Source organism: Giraffa tippelskirchi, chromosome 1, assembly GCF_054371585.1.
Source record: "Giraffa tippelskirchi isolate mGirTip1 chromosome 1, T2T-mGirTip1v1.2.pri, whole genome shotgun sequence".
Taxonomy (NCBI): Eukaryota; Metazoa; Chordata; class Mammalia; order Artiodactyla; family Giraffidae; genus Giraffa; species Giraffa tippelskirchi.
Genome location: NC_137275.1, coordinates 74,207,639 through 74,228,194, shown reverse-complemented (window position 1 = coordinate 74,228,194; position 20,556 = coordinate 74,207,639). Strand labels below are relative to the sequence as shown.

General features: G+C 38.0%; 1 protein-coding gene across 14 annotated transcripts in view; it reads left to right on the top strand.

Moving 5' to 3' along the window:
* Positions 1-13,699, top strand: part of ABCG2 (ATP binding cassette subfamily G member 2 (JR blood group)) — a 134,114-nt gene extending 120,415 nt beyond the window's left edge. For 11 of the 14 annotated variants that reach the window (XM_081594048.1, XM_081594027.1, XM_081594005.1 and 8 more), the window contains 7 exons: positions 757-839; positions 5,335-5,424; positions 6,888-7,012; positions 8,239-8,393; positions 10,180-10,269; positions 11,100-11,182; positions 13,501-13,699. In XM_081594048.1, the coding sequence (XP_081450174.1) occupies positions 757-839; positions 5,335-5,424; positions 6,888-7,012; positions 8,239-8,393; positions 10,180-10,269; positions 11,100-11,182; positions 13,501-13,648 (774 nt within the window). In that variant the 3' untranslated portion in view covers positions 13,649-13,699. The remainder of the gene's footprint in view (positions 1-756; positions 840-5,334; positions 5,425-6,887; positions 7,013-8,238; positions 8,394-10,179; positions 10,270-11,099; positions 11,183-13,500) is intronic. The other 3 variants (XR_014083096.1, XR_014083097.1, XR_014083091.1) reach the window with 1 other exon arrangement.
* The last annotated feature ends 6,857 nt before the right edge of the window (positions 13,700-20,556 follow it).

Below are 20,556 nucleotides of genomic sequence, written 5' to 3'. Positions count from 1 at the left end.
CACCTGTTGGTGGTAGACCCTCTGGGCTGAGGTTGCTGGAGAAGCAGTGACAGGAGGGTGGGTAATGGAGGCACTTGGGTGCCCTCAGAGAGAGCTGGCCCGATGCTTTGGTGACGGTGACAGTGCACTTTTCCATTGCAGGCGTAGACTCCCCAGGTTGGATAGATGACCTCAGCTTACCCCTACTTCCTTATTCTTCCTTATTGTGTAAAGTTTCATAGTTGGAATTTTTTTAAGTGTACTTTAAATTTTCTATTTGTTTTTATTTGTTTTTTCATGTTAAGAGTAAGGATATCCTGTTTTTATTGGAACCTCTTGAAATATCACACTATGCATGTTCATTAGCACAAAGGTTGAGAGTTTAGGCCAAAACTCTTAGCCAGTTGGGCTTTATTTTGCCCCCCAAACTACTTTTCTGGGTGCTTGCATTGTTGTGCGTCACTGTATGTCATTCCCAGGCCCCATAGCCTGAACTGGACCGTGAACTGGCAGTGCCTGCTAAAACACTGGGAATCTTAGCTTTTCTACTTTGTCTTCCTGTCAGTCTCCTGAACACACGGATAAATTATTTTTACTTTAACTTAAAAAGCAGTCTAGTAACATGTACATTTTATATTTTCCTGAGGACTGTGTTCAAGCCATTTAAAATATCTGTATCAGGTGGAGAGGTTTGATTATGTAGCCAGATATATTTTAATAATGAAGGGTGTATTAAATTTTTACCTTTAATTGAAATTCTTTTTTCTTTTTGAAAAGTTAATTGTGACAGTCATCCTGGGACTGGTTATAGGTGCCATTTTCTATGATCTAAAAAATGATCCTTCAGGAATTCAGAACAGGTGAGTAAATCTGGGTCTTAATTTTGAGAGCGTGTGGTTACTTTTCTTTCAAGTTGATGAAATTACATTAAGAATTTGAATTTGAAACAAGCACAGGGTAAACTGAGGAGTAGGACAAGTCAGTGAATTGAAAGCTGAATGAGAGTTTTCATATTCATAAATAACATATATATATATATATATCGTGCTAAACTAGGCAGAACATAAAATTTACCCTGTTAACCAATTTTAAGTGTACGCTTCAGTGGCATTAATTACATTATTGTGCAACCATCCCCATCATCCAATGCTAGAACTTTTTCATTTTCCCAAACTGAATCTCTGTACTCATTGAACAACAACCCCCCACTCCCTATTTTTCCCCAGCCCCTGGAAACCACTGTTATACATTTTAGCATTCTAGGTACCTCATGTAATTGGAATCTTAGAGTATTTTCCCTTTGGTGACTGGCTTATTGTCTTTAGCATAGTATCTTCAAGGTTCATCCATGTTGTGGCATGTGTCAGAATTTCTTTCTAAAGACTGAATAATATCCATTGTATGGATATACCATATTTTGTGTGTTGATGTATCTGACCATGGGTACTGGTTGTTTCTGCCTTTTGGCTGTTGTGATTAATGCTGTTATGAATGTGGATATACAGGTAAATATCTGTTTGAGTCTCTGCTTTAAATTCTTTTGGATATACACCCAGAAGTGAAATTATTGGATCATTTGGTAATTCCATTAATTTTTTGAGGAGCTGCCATCCTCTCTTCTATAGTAGCTGTACCATTTTGCATTTCTACCAGTAGTGCACAGGCTTGTAGTTTTTTCTCAACCTCACCAACACTTATTTCTTTGTTTTGTTTTCATTAGTGGGAAATGGTATTTCATTGTGGTTTTGATTTGCATTTCCCTAATGATTATTGTATTGTTGAGCATCTTTTCACATGTGCCTTGACCATCTATGTATCCTCTTTGGAAGAATGTCTGTTGAAGTTCTTTTTTAAAATTGTGTTTATTTATTTATTTTTGGCTTTTCTGAGTCTTCGTTGCTGCACGAGTTTTCCTCTAGTTGCGGCAAGTGGGGGTTACTCTAGTTGCAATGTATGAGTTTCTTGGTGCAGTGGCTTCTCTTACTGTGGAGCATGGGCTTTAGGGCACTCGGGCTTCAGCAGTTGTGGCTCCTGGGCTCGAGAGCACAGATTCAGTAGTTGTGGTGCATGGGCTTAGTTGTTCCACAGCATGTTGGATCTTCCCAGACCAGGGATAGAACCTGTTTCTCCTGCATTAGCAGACCGATTCTTGACCACTGAGCCACCAGGGAAGCCCTATTGAAGTTCTTTAACCATCTTTTTAATTGAGCTTTTAAAAAATTGTTGAGCTGTGAAATTCTTTGTATATACTAGATATGAACCATTAACAGATATAAATTTGCACATATTTTCTGCCATTCTGTGGGTTGTCTTTTCTTTCAGTTGGTGTGTCCTTTGATGCACAAAAGTTTAAAATTTGACATAGTCCAGTTTATCTGTTTTTTTTTTTTTCTTTTGTTTCATGTGAGTTAATTTCTTTTTGATTTTTGATTTTTTTGACATGGGGTGGTGGTTGGGACTCAAATTTTTTCTGTTGTAGGGTTAATACTACCTTACCTGGTTTTGGTTACAGCATGCTGTTAAAGCTATATTTCCTGATGAAACTTTGTAATGGACTGCAGTATAGCCTGAATAAAGGAGCTGAGCAGAGTGGAAGACTGTTGAGTTCTCCTTGGCTTTGTGTTTTGAGAGCTGTTCTGGGCCAGGCACTGTACTCTGGGCTTTGCATCTGGGACCCTCAGGTTGCTCTTCCAGCCAGAAGGTTGGATGGTTTTATCCCCATTTCACTATTGGGCAAAGTTGCAGTAGCTTAAGTTGAATCTGTTTTGAAATCTGGAAAAGGGTGACTGTTAAGAAAGAACAAGCATAAAAGTCAGTGCCTCAGGTAAAGTAAAATATCTCCTATGTGGCAGCAGATCATGAGATAATTATTGGAGTTTCTTTTTCTTTTTTTCAGAGTTATTTCATGGCTCTTTTTTTCCAAGAGTTAAATCACTGTTTTTCTTTTTATCTTTCCTGAAGGATGTGCTCTTCTCTGACCTGTTTGGAAACTTGTTAGTAATAGGCAGTGTGTACCCTTTGTAGATGCTGTGTTTTTGTGAAGCACAGAGCACAGATTCCTGTAATCACAGGAATCTAGAGCCTGTGGGGCTTTTGTGTTGTGTAGCAGGAAGCATTTGGAAAAAAAATATTGGGAAACCTGTCCTCTAGTGGAATTTAAGAAATCTGGTTATTAAAGCTCTTGGTAAAAGGATCCAGAGAAATATAGAAGATCCTTAATTGTTTCTTCAAATGTTTTCTGGAAAAATAGAGCATTGGAGCTATTTTAATTTGTATTTTTGACCTAAGCTTACTGCCACTTTTTATCATTTGGAGTTGCCCTGGAGGCCACTGTGGTTTGGTTCTCCTTTTGGGGAGTGAATTATTCCAGAAAAATGCTCTCTGTGTTCTTTTTCTTAACCTGTATAATGATGTATAGAATGAGCTCTGTGACCTAACCACTACCTTACAGAGTTGTGGAGATAGCTAAACAAATCATAATTAATTAAGGGAAAAGTTACTTTAAGAATATTTGAATCAATAGATAGATATTACAGACATGAATTACCACCTTGGAAAGAACTGGAATACATTAAATTCTTTAACAATAAAATCTACTTAGTATAAAATAAATTTTCCTATGATTTAGAAGAAATTATGTGCTAGTTCAAAATCATTGTGAACATTATTGTACTATTAGATGTGACACTTAACAAATGAGCTGAACATTACCATGTCCGACTTTCTGAAATCAGCTTTCATGTTGATGTTAGGCTTATTTGTGTATAGCAAGTAGCATAGTTGCTTGTGTTGTAGGCCTGGCTATTTCCCATTTCTTTATTGTATAAACATTTACTTTTAAAACAACCTATTCCCTAAGTTCTTTATTTTGGGAGGAGGAAGTGTTAAAAACAATTACTGACTGTCTATGGACTGTTTTTTTAAGAAGGTTATATACTTGGGTTTACCTTTTTAAAAATTCTCTTGTATTATTTAAATGATGTGCCACCGCATCTCTTTTAGTTTCAACTCACATTCTCAATGTCAATTAAATCATTTGGTTAGGAAGGAAAGCTCAGCAATGTTTCAGGAGTATTGGCATGCTTTCATAAAATTCATATATCTATCCAAGCGTGGATTAACTGAATACTTTCTTTTTTAAACTTTGATTATTTTACTGAGAGAGAAGCATAGTCTTCTTTTTCTCACAGGTACACAAATTAATTTTTTCTTTATGAGCATTCTTTTTTGTTTTCTGTTTTGAGCTCATTAGAAAGAGACCCCATTAGCAGGGGGTGGTCAAGGAGAGTATCAAGGCTGTGTTGGTGGTTATGCAATGGTTGTATATGATCAGGTGTTGGTTAGTGTTTCCCTCTACTGGCTTTCACTTTGCCTTGTCTTAGATTTTTCTTTACTTGACTTTCAAAAAAGTGGCTGATAGAGGTTTTTAACCTTTGCAGGCTTTATTTGGCTCACTGTTTCTCTGTTCATACTTTAAGAACTATAATTGGCGTTTTGTTAGTTAAAATCCAAGATGATAGTATTTTTGTGGAATACGTAATCGTCAGCTCAACTGCCACAGACTGTGTGTTCTTGCTAAGTTGCTTGAGTTGTGTTTGATTCTGTGCAACCCTATGGACTCTAGTTGCCAGGCTCCTCTGTCCCAGGGATTCTCCAGGCATGAATACTGAAGTGGGTTGCCATGCCCTCCTCCAGGGTATCTTCCCAACCCAGGGATCAAACCTGTGTCTCTTATGTCTCCTGCGTTGGCAGGCAGGTTCTTTACCAATACCACCAGCTGGGAAGCCCTGGTGCAAAGACCCACAGACCCGATGGCTTAAACCATGGAAATTCATTTCTCGCAGTTCTGGAGATAAGGTTGCCAGTATGGTCGGGTTCTGAAGAGGATACTCTTCTTATTTGCTGCCTTCTTGCTGTGTTCCTGCATGGCAGAGGAGGAGAGCTCTGATGTCTCTCCCTTTTCTTCTAAGGGCACTAATCCATAACGAGGGCCCTACCCTCATGACCTCATCTAAACCTGACCAGCTCCCAGTGTCACCATCTGTAAATGCCATCACATTGAGGATTCCAGCTTCAGCACAGGAACTGGGGAGGATGCAGTTCAATCGACAGCAAACTTGGTCATGAATTTCAGACTGTGCTATGTGGAGTCCCAAGGGTACCACTGTGGAGACGCAGGGCTATGGGACGTGATCTGATGGGGCTCTTGCTTCCCTCTCTGTTTTAAATAGAACGGTTGTGTGTTTAATGTGTTAAGATATCATTCAAGGGAAGAATTTTGCAGGAAGAAAAACGACCTGAGAACGTTTAATTGACTGCAGTGCTTTGGCTCTTGTTCCCTTTCTCATATCACAGAGCCGGCGTGCTCTTCTTCCTGACAACCAACCAGTGTTTCACCAGCGTGTCAGCCGTGGAGCTCCTGGTGGTGGAGAAGAAGCTCTTCATGTGAGTAGGTCTCTGTTTCAGGAAGGGGGCTGCTGGCCAGACTGGTCACATCCAGAACTGGGTCATTGCTTGGTTCCTGGGGGTTACCAGTGTTGACTGAGAAAGAGCAGCCAGAGGCTGGGAGGAAAACCATGAGCACTTGGGGCCTGTTACAAAAGGGAGAAAAGAGTTTCAAGATTAGGGCGCTGTCCACAAATCTACATGCTGCAGAGAAAGCAAGCAATAAGAGGCTGAAAAGGATCTTTTGTTTTTAGCAAATAAGAAGTTGTGATGACTGTCACAAGAAAAGTTTGAGGGACTTGGTAGAGAGAAGGTAGTATGTTGAACAGTATATTCAAGGTGAGGAGGTAAAGATGACCAAGAATACAGACCAAGTCTTCAGTGGGAGGGGGAGTGAAGGAGCCAGAGAGCAGCCTTAAAAAATGTAAGCTGTTCTGTTTCTTCTGTTTTTCATAGTTGGAAGAGATTTGTGTATTTACATGTTGAGGAAAGGAATCATTAGAGAGGGAAAAAATGAAGATCTTGGTGGAATAGTGTGGAATTACAGGAGGAAGATCTCAGGAAAAGGAGGGATCTAGAACCTAAGAGGGGTGAAAAGAGAATTTAATCACTGACAGGGGTGTGTGGTTGGCAGGCATGATCATGGAAAGAAGTGCCATTTTCTCTTTTTATCATTAGGGTGGAAGAAGTAAAAGATATGAGTGACCCAAAGCTGCATTTGAGGCTTGGAGAACAACAATGGCACCTTCTTCATAGTTAGAAGCAAGGAGAAAGGAACCACTGAAATAAGCTCCTGACAGACTGGCCTTGAAAGAGAGCCAGTGTCAGGAGAAAGGGAGGCGATGTAGGACCTGTTCCCCCAGAGTGGGTGTTCAGAGCCAAACTGATCAGCATTTGGAGGGAGTTCTGCAATGACAAGAGGGGTCATTGCACAGAGCCCTGGGGGATGATATCCCAGGGGAGGCACACACGTGAGACGTGCCTGATGCTGACCGGGAAGAAGGGTGGTGGGCTAACCTTGATGATGGGGATACGGTAGTTGTTAGACCTCTGGTAGCAGTGGAAATATGTATGAAAGTGAAAGCCGCTCAGTCGTGTACGACTCTTTGCGACCCCATGGACTATACAGACCATGGAATTCTCCAGGCCAGAATACTGGAGTAGGTAGCCTTTCCCTTCTCCAGGGGATCTTCCCTACACTGGGATAGAACCCAGGTCTCCCGCATTGCAGGCAGATTCTTTACCAGCTGAGCCATAAGGGAAGCCTGAGAATACTGGAATGCACAGCCTATCCCTTCTCCAGCGGATCTTCCCGACCCAGGAATTGGACCTGGCCTCCTGCATTGCAGGCGGATTCTTTACCAATCCCATCTGTATAGCAGGGAGGACATCTGTATAGCAAATGGTTTAATCTCCTGGTCCTAAACTAATGTAGGATGTATGATGTGAATTTTTGTTTCTAGACATGAATATATCAGTGGATACTATAGAGTGTCATCTTACTTCTTTGGAAAACTGTTATCTGATTTACTCCCCATGAGGATGTTACCAAGTATTATATTTACTTGTATAACATACTTCATGTTAGGTAAGCAATAAGACAAAAGATGTGTGTCTTTAGTCTTGGATGGGAGGGGACTTTCTGTAAACATGCTTTGGTTCTCAAAACTATAAATCAAGTCCTGAGATTAGGAAGCATCTGTTCATTATGCATGCTCTGAAATAACTGTTCTCCAAGGAGATTTTTGTCAAGGCTTTCTCCAAAGTAACTTTTAAAACTGTTTATAAAACTATATATATAGACATACTGTGTGTTATATTCAAACATGGAAATAATTCCTAAAACTACTTTATACTATGTAGGAGGAGCTGGAGCTAGGATATTTATTACTTATCTATTTGTATTTTTATTTTTATGTATGAATATATAAAGATAATGAAGATAGTGACTTCTGGGGCTTACTGGTAATAAAATATTTGTTTGATAGATATAGAAAGATTGACTTGTGCATTTTGTTTAGACTATGCCCCAGGCTCATTGTATCAGAATTCTCTTTTATTTCTCACATACACAGATGCCCACACACACAGACATATATACATACTCCAGAAATATTTCTTTTTTGATAAGGCACTACTGATTGAGTTTAAACTTCCGTTTTACAAATAAGAGGGTGTGTCATAAAGAATCAGGCATAGAACCTAGATTCTTAAATTCCTATCTTATTCCTGTTCTTATGGCTGTTCTGAAGTCTTCAGATTCTTGTTTGACCCATACTATTAGCCCGTTTTAGTTTATAAAGCGGTTTTATGAAGCTTATTTAACCCCATCCTCAATCCCAGAGTTATAGGGTGATTTGTTTTGGGAGACTTGGATTGTGGACCCACTCCCCCAGATTTTAAAACCACTGAGTGGTCGTATAATCCTGACTTACCAGTTATCTTCACTAATGCTTTTATAGCAAAGAGTGAGTAATGTGATGTCTAGGTAAAATGAATGTGCTCTTGGCAAGTTTCCTTCTTAGAAGAGAAAGCAGTAGAATTCTGGCTAGTTGTCTACAGCTCTCCATCTCAGGCATTCAGAAATTGTTAATAATTACAAATCAAGAAGTAAAAGCATTACATGGAAAAGTGCTTATACAGTGAGCATAAAAAAGAAAACTGCATGTAACTTTGTACGGTTATATTGGGTGGTTGGATAAAGGATGAATTTTTTCACTGTGATAGTAGTTTCTCAAAGTATTACAATGTTTTTTGCATAATAAACAATCCCTGATACACAGTGTTAGATTAACCCCCTCTTTGTTCCCTAAGGACTGAAACCAAAGGTGGAGGCCTTCTTCATTATGATGTTTACCCTGATGATGGTGGCTTATTCAGCTAGTTCGATGGCACTGGCTATAGCAGCAGGTCAGAGTGTGGTATCCATAGCAACTCTGCTCATGACCATCTCTTTTGTGTTTATGATGGTAAGTACAAACTGTGCTTCCCTGAGGCATTATGATTTCCCCTTATTCCTCCCCCCAAACTTGCCTATCCTGTAAGATCTGCTTGAGGATTCTGTACATCAGGCTCTTTGCTTCAAGGAGGCTGTATATTGAAATACAGCTTATATTATTAGAGAATGTACCAGCTAGTCTTGCTACTGTTATAATACAGTTACTAGAACCTTAGTCAATGTATTGTTACTGATGAGCTTTAAAAAGAGGCCTCTTTGTGACATACCATGAAAGCTCAATAAATTGGAACTTTGAAAACCAGAAAAATTTTTATTTTTAAAATTTTAAAAAACTATTAAAATGACAGGTCCATTGTCTGACTTTCCTGCTGATGGGAGAGAACTGCTGGCTTGTTTAAGCAGCAGCTGAGATGGTTTGGTTGGATCTACTACTCTCTAAGAGAAAACCTAAGTTCCATGAAAATAGAGCAATATGTTCATGAGTCTGTCTTGGGCCCCTCCTATATTTTGAAAAGGAGTGTTTTAAAAATACTGAAAAATTCCAGTACTAGGACCTCTCCTTTCTGGGTTCCTGACATTTCTTTATATCAATATATTTCTCTTTACCTTTAAAAAATATTTACTTAATCCAAACCTTACATGGCCCTACATTTTGCACACACAAAGATGAATCAGTAGGTGAAGGGAACCAGTTATTACTTCCCCCCACAAACATCAACGTGTAGCCTTTTTACTTCATACACATGCCATTTCTGCTAAAGTAGCAGTACATGTCTTTAAAAGGTAGGTATTAGCACAAACTCTTGCCAAAGTTTAATTCTTCCATTACTGAGTTTGAAAACTACCAATCTAAACATTATTGAGAAAATGGCCAACGTTATTTATGTTTTCTATAGGGTCATATAATAAATAAGGTGTTCTTCAAAATTAAAATGTTTTATTTGATATATTAGATATTTTGATTTGTTATTATTTAAGGATTTGTATTATATATAAAACTTTGGAAACTAGTCATAAGACCGTATTTTACTCAGATATTGTGTGTTATGCATTAAGCACTTGGTTAGGTCAAGTTTAAAGCTATGTGTTCACACCAGGAACATTGTCATTGTTATGTCCATCCTAGCATACCTTGTGCCAGTTAGGAAGTGTTTTATGAGAACATTTTCTCATGTACCCATCTCTTGCTGGAGCGGTAATTTCTGGAATCTTCATTGAAATGGTCCTTTTTGCAGCTTTAAATGAAGGAATTGACCATATTTTATGCTGTGCCTTTACCACATTATGCTGTGTACCAGTTCCAGTCTTTGGGTTATTTTAAGCTTGCAAACTGAACCCCATATTATTCCTAAAGTCATACAGAGATAGAATGTAAACCCTTGTAAATAACAAATATTACTGTGTTACAGAAATCGGGGCGTGAGGTGCTCAGGATACATTTGGGTGTGTTTATTGGTGGGAATATATAGTTGGTTGTATCATTGCAAATCAGTACTAGTTACCTTCCATTGTGTGCAGTTACAGAGAAAGTAAAAGCCTCAACAATTAGAAATCTCCCAATTAAATAAAATGTATATTATAAGTATATTTAGATCCCTAAACAGCCTCAGCTCCAGAGAGATATACACATACAAAGAGGATAGGGTAAGTCTTCAGAGTAGTGGAAAGAATTTTAAAGAAGAGTTGGCCTTAGCAGAAGTATTCACGAGACTGTCAGGGACTTAAAGAGGGTATTTGCTAGAATTCTTCATGAAATCACGGCACCAGATCTGATTCTTGGTATTTGTGTTTTGTAGATATTTTCAGGGCTGTTGGTAAATCTCAAAACCGTTGTGTCTTGGTTGTCATGGCTTCAATACTTGAGCATTCCTCGATACGGCTATGCGGTACGTTCTCCTTGTCTGTCACTGTGTTGGTTCATTGTCCCCATGCTGGAAACAACCAGAATAAAGCCTCTCATGTCCCTGGCTATGAGCTTTGCAAGTTTTAGGACAATGAAGGAGAGTTTCCTATTAAGCCTTGGGTCAACTTGATCATTACCTGCGATTTCTCCAGTCACCTTGCTGTCTGAGGGAGCTGAAGGATTGGGAGATAACTCATAGTTAAGGACAAAGATGGAATAATGGATATAAAAAAATTTAGTGTTTCAGTTCATCAAAGAAATTAATGAGAAGATGAGGGCCTAGAATACATATTTTAAATTGAAAGGGAAATTAGAAGAAAACCATATCATACTCACAGCTACTATTGACTTTAGAAAGCTAATCAACTCCATAGAAAAATGTGCCTTAATGTAGTAAAATTAAATTTCTAACTTTTAAGAATTATAACTGACTTTGATGAGAACAAACAAGAAAAATACAAAGATTGTTACTATAAATTAACAATAGTCATTGAGTATCACTGTATCATTTTAATTATAGTACTATGGGGTTATAAAAATGGGGAGAGAAGAAGGAAAGAGCTATGGGATAATATAGCCAGAGATCTCTCTTCTTGGTTTTTGTGTTAGAGCCAAAGATCCCAACCCTAGGCCTCTTGATCGCCAGGAAAAGTAACTTTAATTGCTTTGATGTGACAAAGACTGTGAATGTGAAACTTTGTTTTTAGAGATAACAACAGAGATTAAACTTAGTGGACATAATTGTAATAATTCTTTGGAAACCTTTTGAAATTTAAAACTATTTTCTTTATCCTTCTCTCACTTATGTTATAGGCTTTGCAGCATAATGAATTTTTGGGACAAAACTTCTGCCCAGGACTCAATGTAACAACAAACGATACCTGTAGCTATGCAACGTAAGTTTGCTTTCAGTGTCATAATGGGTTTGCTTACTGTTGTGGTATGATACAGAAATACCACTGGGCTGAGGAGTCCTTCACAGACACTGACTTCTCTGCGTCTGAATATTCTCATTTATAAAGTGAGTTATACACTAATGCATGTGAAAGTGCTCTACAACTCCTGGGTATTCTGTTTAGGTCAAAATTGTATTTTACTTGGAGAACCATTTCTTATGTGTTACTTATTTGTTTGGGGTCTTTTAAAAGATCCTTTTGCAGTTTGGATTGTGGGTTTGGATTTCTATTTTTCAGAACATTTGAGTTTGAAATGAGAGCTGCTTTGGTATTTTTATCAAGGCTTAATAGTACTGGAACTGTATGGATTATATGAAGTGTATGGACCCATGAATTTAGGATTCCTGTGAGCTCAAGCCACGACCAGGGTGAAAGTGGTAATCGCTCAGTCGTTTCCGACTCTTTGCGATCCCATGGACTGTAGTCCGCCAGGTTTCTCTGTCCGTGGAATTCTCTAGGCAAGAATACTGGAGTGGGTAGCCATTCTCTTCTCCAGAGGATCTTTCTGACCCAGAGATCAAACCCGGGTTTCCTGCATTGCATGTGGATTCTTTACCATCTGAGCTACCAGGGAAGCCCAACCCATGGCTAGTATTAAGAGCTAAAAGGGCATTAGGAACGGGAGGGAACATTTTCCTGCCCCAGTCTGGCTCTTGCCTCTTCCTCCTGCATCCAGGAGACAACATGAAATCAAAGTCTGTACAACCTTTTTTTTTTCTGACTGACTTGGAATACTCCCTACTGAAGGATGTTTCCTCTAAAGAAAGGAACATGTATTTCAGTAAGCTTGAGAAGGAAATCGCATTTTTTTTTGGTATAATAAGCAAAAATAGATTTTAATAGAAATAAAGATATTGTTGTAAAGTTAAGTAACATTTCCTTTTTGATGATTGTTGTTAACGGTTTGATTTTGATATGTTAATTAATGAGAGAAAAGAGAATGCTGGTATCCTAAATCTCATGAATATTCAAATGGATTAGAAGTAATTCTTAATAATAGGACAAATTGCTATTTAGAAGTATTGCCAGAAAACCTCTATGAAGAGAAGCTTTCCTTATCCTGCGTACTCCCTTTCTTTTGATCTGAGTATGACATTTTTTTTTTTTCCAATCTGCTAAGTTCCAAGAGTAGCAGAAAAATGGAATCAGGTAATAATTATGGTTGTGCCAGATATTTTTAATATCAGGTGCTTTTCTAATCAGGGCTACTCCATCCTATTCTGCTCTGTTCCAGTTCCCACTAAGGCATACCTGATAATTTGACCTACTGGTAATGTCTTAGAGCCGAGCATCTATGATGCTCATTCCAGTCTTGACAGAGTGCCACCCTGGTAGGAAACCTCTATTCACCTATTGCCCTAGTTTTAGAACTCTCAGTCTGTGTTTTTTCTTTTTTTTTTTGCTATGGTTGATTTGTGAGTAATGAGCCCTATAAACAGCTTTGATCATCTTTGTAAGTGCCTTCAATATCATCTGCTAAAGCTGGGACTTTCCCCATCAGGCGTAAGTGAAAAATTACTTGATAAATGTTTCTGTTCTTCGAAGAGAGGCAGCATCATAGACTTGGAAACCAACCTATTTGGGGAGACTAGCAACTTGATTCAAAGTGTGAATCTGTGAAGTTGACCAAGTTCTTTAAGCTTTAGTCTCCTCATCTTTTAAATTTGGATTGTTTTAGGGATTAACTAAACTATTATATCGGAGCTTCCCAGGTGGCACAGTGGTAAAGAATTCGCCTGCCAATGCAGGAGACACAAGAGATGCGAGTTTTATCCTTGGGTCAGGAAGATCCCCTGGAGAAAGAAATGGCAACTCACTCCAGTATTCTTGCCTGGGAAGTCCCATGGATAGAGAAGCCTGGCAGGCTACAGTCCATGGGGTTGCAAAGAGTCAGACATGACTTAGCAACTAAACGCATACACACACAAACTATTATATGCAGGTTGCTTCATAGTATCTAACATAATTATTAGCACTCAATGACTGTTTTTTGTATGTTTTTATGATGCATATGACTGACCTATGAACCCCTGTCATATCCCAATAAAATAGAATGATAAAGCTAAAACCACATATACACATATACATACACACACTCACACCACAAAAACCCTGTAAAACTGTTTTCTATTATAAATGAAGGGATGGTTATTTAAGACTTGGTAACCTGTAGGCTTCTTTAAGGAACAGTGACTATATTGAGTAAAATTTGACAGATGCTAAAAATGAAGTCATGTTCTTTTTCTATTGAATTTCAGATGTACTGGCGAAGAATTTCTGACAAACCAGGGCATCGATGTTTCACCTTGGGGCCTGTGGAAGAATCACGTAGCCTTGGGATGCATGATTGTTATCTTCCTTACAATTGCCTACCTGAAATTGTTATTCCTTAAAAAGTTTTCTTAAATTCCTCGTTAATTTCAATGATTTACCCCCCATTAAAAGGGGACATCTTGATTTTTGTATCCAGTGAAGTTTTTTGGTTGTTTTCATCTTTTTATTTATTTATTTATATTATGCCAATGTGTTTTATTATTTTTGGTTGTCTTCTTTTCACTTGCCTCATACTGTTGTTCAGCAAGAATTATTTTCAACAGAAACATTTATAGAAATCACAATGAACTAAATTATACTTGAAAGAACCCAAGTCATTAAACTAGTGATATTATGTACTACATATTAGTTTATCTTGTCAGATGGTAACCACAGGGAGGAAATCTAGTTTAATTTATTGCCCTGAAAAAGAAATGAGTTCTAAAAACTTGTGTCAAGTTACTAATATATCTGGTATTGGTATCCTTCCCTTTAAAATGAATAGGCAGGTTAGTTGCCCTCCAGTTTCAATATTATATAAACCTATGTCCTCCATTATTTTATAAATAATAAATAACAAATATATTGATGCTGTAGTAGAAATATGAAATCCAAACCAAGCTGGAAACACACGGTGTCAAATATGGATAAAAAAGCCATTATAATAGAAAGCACTTTGATAAGCTTTTTAAAGTTATTAGAATTTACTGAGATTTCCTTCTAGTGGAATTAGAGTATCTCAAGAGACTTAGCTGGGTTTTGGACCCCAGGTGTAGAGGGCCAGGATTCTGGCAACTTACCCTTCTTGAGTAGTTCAGTAGTCTGTAATCCTGGTGTGCATCATACTCTCTTGAGGAATTTTGCTCCAACACAGATTTCTGGGCATTTTGAGCCCTACTGCATTGTAATCGCCAGGATTACCTGTGTAAAGAACTGTCCACGGCAGGATTTGGTAATTCCCATGATTTTTCCCAGCTCTGAAAATTTTAGACTTATGATACAAGAACTGTTATAACTGGCTCTATACAGGTTTTTTACTTTCCTACATATACACCTCATGTATTTACACAGCTTCTCTTTATTCTAACATTTACCAGTAACAGAGGAGTGTTTTTAAACATTTTTTTTTCTGAAAGGTAATATAAGGAAAGGTACTGTCCAGTGAATTATAAAAGGAGCACTCCTGTGCAACCATTAATCCATATCAAGAAATAGGACATTATCAGTGCACAGAAGCCCCCCTTGGGCTTCTCTCCCAAGACTACGTCTCCTTTCTCTCTGGATTATTTTTGAAATGACACTTGTGCACTCCCGTCTGTTGCTACTATCAGAATATCACTACAGCTCAGTTTTGTGTTTCTATGTATATAAATATATCCTTAATTAAGCCCCCCACTTCCTTTAATATAAGCTATTCATTTGTAATTATTTTAGTTTTATAGAAAAGTTGCAAAAATCATGCATAAATTTCCTGTATATACTTTGCCCCACTTCCTTTAATGTTAACATTTTGTGTACCATGATACATGTCAAAACTAAGAAATTAACATTGATACATTACTGTTAAACTATACACTTTATTCAGATTTCACTACTTTTCCATCAATATTTAATTGTTCTAGGATCAGTTCAGGATATTCTGTTTAATTTATTCCCTTTTTAAAGTAAATACTTTTCGGTATTATAGGAAGTGAGTGAAGCTGAGGAAACAGTGTGTAGACCTGCTATGACCGGTCATCTTGGAATATCATTTCGTGTCACTGGGTGCCCTGCCATGTTGTTGCAATATCAATCCAAGGACATAGCATTATAGTTTCATCTTTGGACTTTAAGGAACTTTTTTTCTTGTTTTATGACATTGGATTAATACATCATCTTGTAATACATCATCACACCCCCTTTTTGCCTGATTATTGTGTGACTATAGGACCACTGACAAAGATTCGTCTAGTCAAAGCCGTGGTTTTTCCAGTAGTCATATATAGATGTGAGTTGGACTATAAAAAAAAGTGCAGTGCCGAAGAATTGATGCTTTTGAACTGTGATGTTGGAGAATGTGGAGAGTCCCTTGGAGTGCAAGGAGATCAAACCAATCAATCCTAAAGAAAATCAGTCCTGAATATTCATTGGAAGGACTGATGCTGAAGCTGAAGCTCCAATACTCTGGCCACCTGATATGAAGAACTGACTCATTGGAAAAGACCCTGATGCTGGGAAAGATTGAAGTCAGGAAAAGAAAGGGACAACAGACATTGAGATGGTTGGATGGCATCACTGATGCCCTGGATATGAGTTTGAGCAAGCTCTGGGAGTTGGTGATGGACAGGGAAGCCTGGCGTGCTGCAGTCCATGGGGTCACAAAAGAGTCGGACACAACTGAGTGCCTGAACTGAACCGATAGGGTTAGTGAGTTTTTTCCTCTTCTTGGTATAATTCTTTTTGTATAACCCTGGCTTACTCACAGTTCTCTATACACACTCTTCCTTACACAGGAAGAAAATTACACAGTTCACTGTGTACAGACAGAAATACATATTTATACCTTATATATAAAATGTACTTAACAAAAGAGATAGTAAAGCCAAAATATTAATACCTACTTCTAAAAGTAGTAAGAATTTAAATAGATCTTGTCCTACTTACCCTCCCTTTGTATCACAATTATCTTTTTTCTTTTTTAAATTATTATGGTAAGAAACATATAAAATTTACCATCTTAACCATTTTTAAGTTGAGGAACATTTTTGAAAGTATAGGATCTCCCTGGTAGACCAGTGAGTAAGAATCCACCTTCCAATGAAGGGGACGTGGGTTCAACCCCTTGTCAGGGAACTAATATCCCACATACCCACAAGCTGCACACCATTAAAATCCCTCAGGCTGCAACTAAGACCCAATGCAGTCAAATAAATTCTTTTAAAAAATGTAAGTGAAAGGGTAAGTCTTATAAAGTAGAAAATAAAACTTTTTAAAGAGATTTATTTCAGACTATGTCTATATTCTTTTGAATTTTGATTTTATTTTCTTGCATGTCAGAAGAACTAGTTGATAATGAAAAGGATAAATAAATTACTTTCATTTAAAATAAAAGCCACCAGGCTGTTAAACCCATGAATAGCCTCCTTCCTTCCATCCTTTTTTATAACAACATCCAAGATGCCACAAAACCTTCCAGAGCAAGTCATCTTGCACTCTTCTTTGAAAGCTCCACAGAGCAACTGAAGGAGTTAAAAATAATAGCCAACATTCATTTATTCCTGAGGATTTAAGACTAACAACAACAAAAAAAGACTAATTGAAAGGGTATCTAGTCCATTCATAGGAATTCGTTAAGCTAACCTGAATAGTTGCAACAGCTTCCCTGGGAGCTCAGCTGGTAAAGAATCTGCCTGCAATGCAGGAGACCCCGATTTGATTCCTGGGTTGGGAAGATCTGCTGGAGAAGGAATAGGCTACCCAATCCAATATTCTTGGGCTTCCCTGGTGGCTCAGCTGGTAAAGAATCCACCTGCAATGTGGGAGACCAGGGTTCGATCCCTGGGTTGGGAAGATCTCCTGGAGAAGGGAACAGCTACCCACTCCAGTATTCTGTCCTGGAGAATTCCACGGACTGTACAGTCTATGGTATCGCAAAGAATCGGACACAACTGAGCATCTTTAAAAAAAAAAAAAAACAGTGCAGGAGAAAATCAGTATCCTCACCTCACTCTCAAAGGTATGTGTTTATCCTGAATGGACTAAACAGCCCAAAGGAAAAATACCTGGAACTCCGCCAAATGTGACTACCAACTTAATGTACCTCTTGGCCTTCTGTCTCTATATACACATTTTTGTAAAAGTGATTGACTCACATGGTGATTGTAACCTTTTGTCACCACTGAGCAATATGAACATAAAATACTTATGTTCTAAATCAAAGTAACTCATTTTCTAGACATTTTCTCCACTTTTTTTTTTTTGCTGTTACTTAGGGTAGGGTTCTCCAGTATTCTTGCCTAGAGAATCCTGTGGACAGAGGAGTCTGGTGGGCTGCCGTGTATGGGGTTGCACTGAGTCGGACACAACTGAAGCGACTTTGCAGGAGCAGCAGCAGGGTGGGGTTTCCCAAGCTTGCTGGATAAGAATCAAGATCATCTGAGATGCTTATGTAAGAAAGGAAAAAAGGAAGAACTATTGTTTTTTTCCCCTGTTGACTTAGAATCTCTGAGGAGTGGACCTGGAAATTCCAGGTGATTCTTTGGGAAATACTAAGGGTTATAATAAGGAGTTAAGACCATTTAACCTACATTTGTGAAGATTTGATCTTGATGCAAGAATCACTGTGTAATGTCTGTGTTCTAAGCCATCTATCTTGTATCCACCAAAGTATCAGAATCACATTTAGAACTAAGTGAGCTCACTACCATCACTGGATCTTGAAACCTTTTTAACCTGCAAAATCATTCTTTTATCTGGCAACCCCACAGAACAGCAGGCATGGGTTTCTGATCATGAGAGCTGAAAGGAGTGCTGCTCTGGTCCAGTGAGGATGTGGCCTCTCGGTTTGCCCCCCTTTCCAAGCAGTAAAGCTGAGGCATCATCTCAATGATTAAAGGGAATGATTAAGACTTTGGGCTTGGCCATACACTGTTTAGAAAATCTCAAGCTGTTCTGTCTTCATTGTGCAGATGAGGAAACTTGAGTTTCAGAAACTGTGACTAGTCCAATAATTTGTGACAGATGAGTAATATTTCCTTGCTGAGATTTGGAACATACTACAATAGTACCAGCATGCAATCTGTGGGGCGGAGTGTCACTTTTGCAAACACGTGCAGAAGCCAAACATGTGCAAAACTGTTTATCTTTACAGTTACTTATGCAACATTTTCTACCACTTCCCCTTTTGTCCTTTCTCCATTTATCAGGTCTGTGGACTTGATTAATTTAACTTAGTCTTTATCTTTCTTTTTTTTTATTTTTTTATTTTTTTTTTTTATTTTTTTTTTTTAGTCTTTATCTTTCTTATCCATGAAATAGGGATCCTCATAGCATCTACCTCCATAGAGGTGTGAAGATTAAATAAATATATGTAATGTGACTAGAAGTACCTGGCACATAGGATGTGCTCGATACATTTTAGTGATTACTATTATATTCCACAGGACATCACAGTGGTTATTGGCATCATGCTAGTGCCATATCATGCCTGACCTCTGTGGCAGGGACTGAAGCACTGCCATCCACCAGGATGTGTTCTGTGCATCAAATCAGGGCCAAATCCAGCCCATTGCCTATTTTTTGTAAATAAAATTTTACTGGAACATAGCTCTGCTCATTCATGTTTGTATTGTTTGTGATCACTTTCACACCATGACGGCAAAGCAGTTGTAATGGAGAGAACATTATGGCCTATAAAACCTAAAATGTTTATTATGTGGCCCTTTAAGAAAAGTTTGCAGACCCCTGCATTCAACTAAGAGTGCCTCAACTGTTCAACAAGTATGCTATATAAAAGATTAATTTGTAAAAAAGTAGCAATTTTCCTTTATCTCGTCAATAACAAACTTGAAAATTCAATGGAAAATAAGATACTGTTCACGGTAGCAATAACATCATTAAAGAATGCATAAAATCTTTAAGAAATTTAAAGAAACACTTAAAGGGTATTCAGGAAGTTCTGGATAAATGAAGAGTTACATCAGAGCTTGCCTGGTGGTCCAGTGGCTAAGACTCTGTGCTCCCATGCAGGGGACCCAAGCTCTATCCCTGGTCAGGGAACTAGATCCCACATGCTGCAAATGAGAGTTCACATGCCACATCTCAGACTTGGAACAGCCAAATAAATAAAAACAAAGAGTTATGTTTCTGATGCTATAAAGAGGCCAGTTCTCCCCAAACTAATCAATAAGTTCAATGCAATTCCAATTAAATTTAAGCAGGACTTTTTTCCCTCTCTTTCCTCCTCCCCCACTCACATGCCCAGAAAGCCATCAAACTTTGTCTAACATTTACATGGAAAAATAACTGTTAATGAAAATAGCCTAGTTGATAAAATGAGGGCCAAAGAGGAGACTATATATGAAAACCTTAGCACATATGAAGGAAGACACACTACAAACTCAATAATAAAAATTACTGTACAGGAGCATTCATAAATCAGTTTAAAGGATTAAAAAATAGACACATGTATATTAACATGACCTGAAATACATCAGTGATGCCATGAAATAATGAGGAAAATGACTTATTTAATAGAGTGTTGACAAATTGGCTCAATTATATGGTAAAAATTCCTATGGACCTTATGCAGTTACTCAAGATTTATTAAATGTGAAAATAAAACTATAAGTTTAATAAGTTTGTGACCTTACAAAGGTCTCTTTAAAATCCCCAAACACAATAAAGCAAAAAAAAATTTTTTTTGATGGATATCACTACATGTAGTGATAAGTAACTTCTCTGGTGGCTCAGAGGGTAAAGAATCTGCCTGCAGTGCAGGAGACCTGGGTTTGATCCCTGGGTTGGGAAGATCCCCTGGAGAAGGGGATCCCCACTCCAGTATTCTTCCCTGGAGAATTCCATGGACATAGGAGCCTGGTGGGCTACAGTCTATGGGAATACAAAGAGTTGGACACAACTGAGCAACTAACAATAAGTAACAAGTATCACTACATGAAAACTAAGGAAACCTCGAAACAATTATCTGTCAGATGAGACATATTAAGAGTCCAAAACCAATAAAGGATTAATAATTAAGCCACATGAGGACTTACTAATCAACAAAAAAGATCATGACTCAGTGGAAAAATGGGCACTGAACAAAAACACACCTGTTTCCTGTAAATCAAAGTGTACTATTTTAAAGATTTGAACAGGCAATTTACAAAAAGGGAAATCCAAATGTTGAACAACTATATAAGGCAGTGTTCAGTCTTACTAAGAATCAGAGAAATGCCAAATAGAATAAGACCTTATTTCAAAACCATTCCATTACAAAGACTTTGGGAAGCTGGATGGTATCA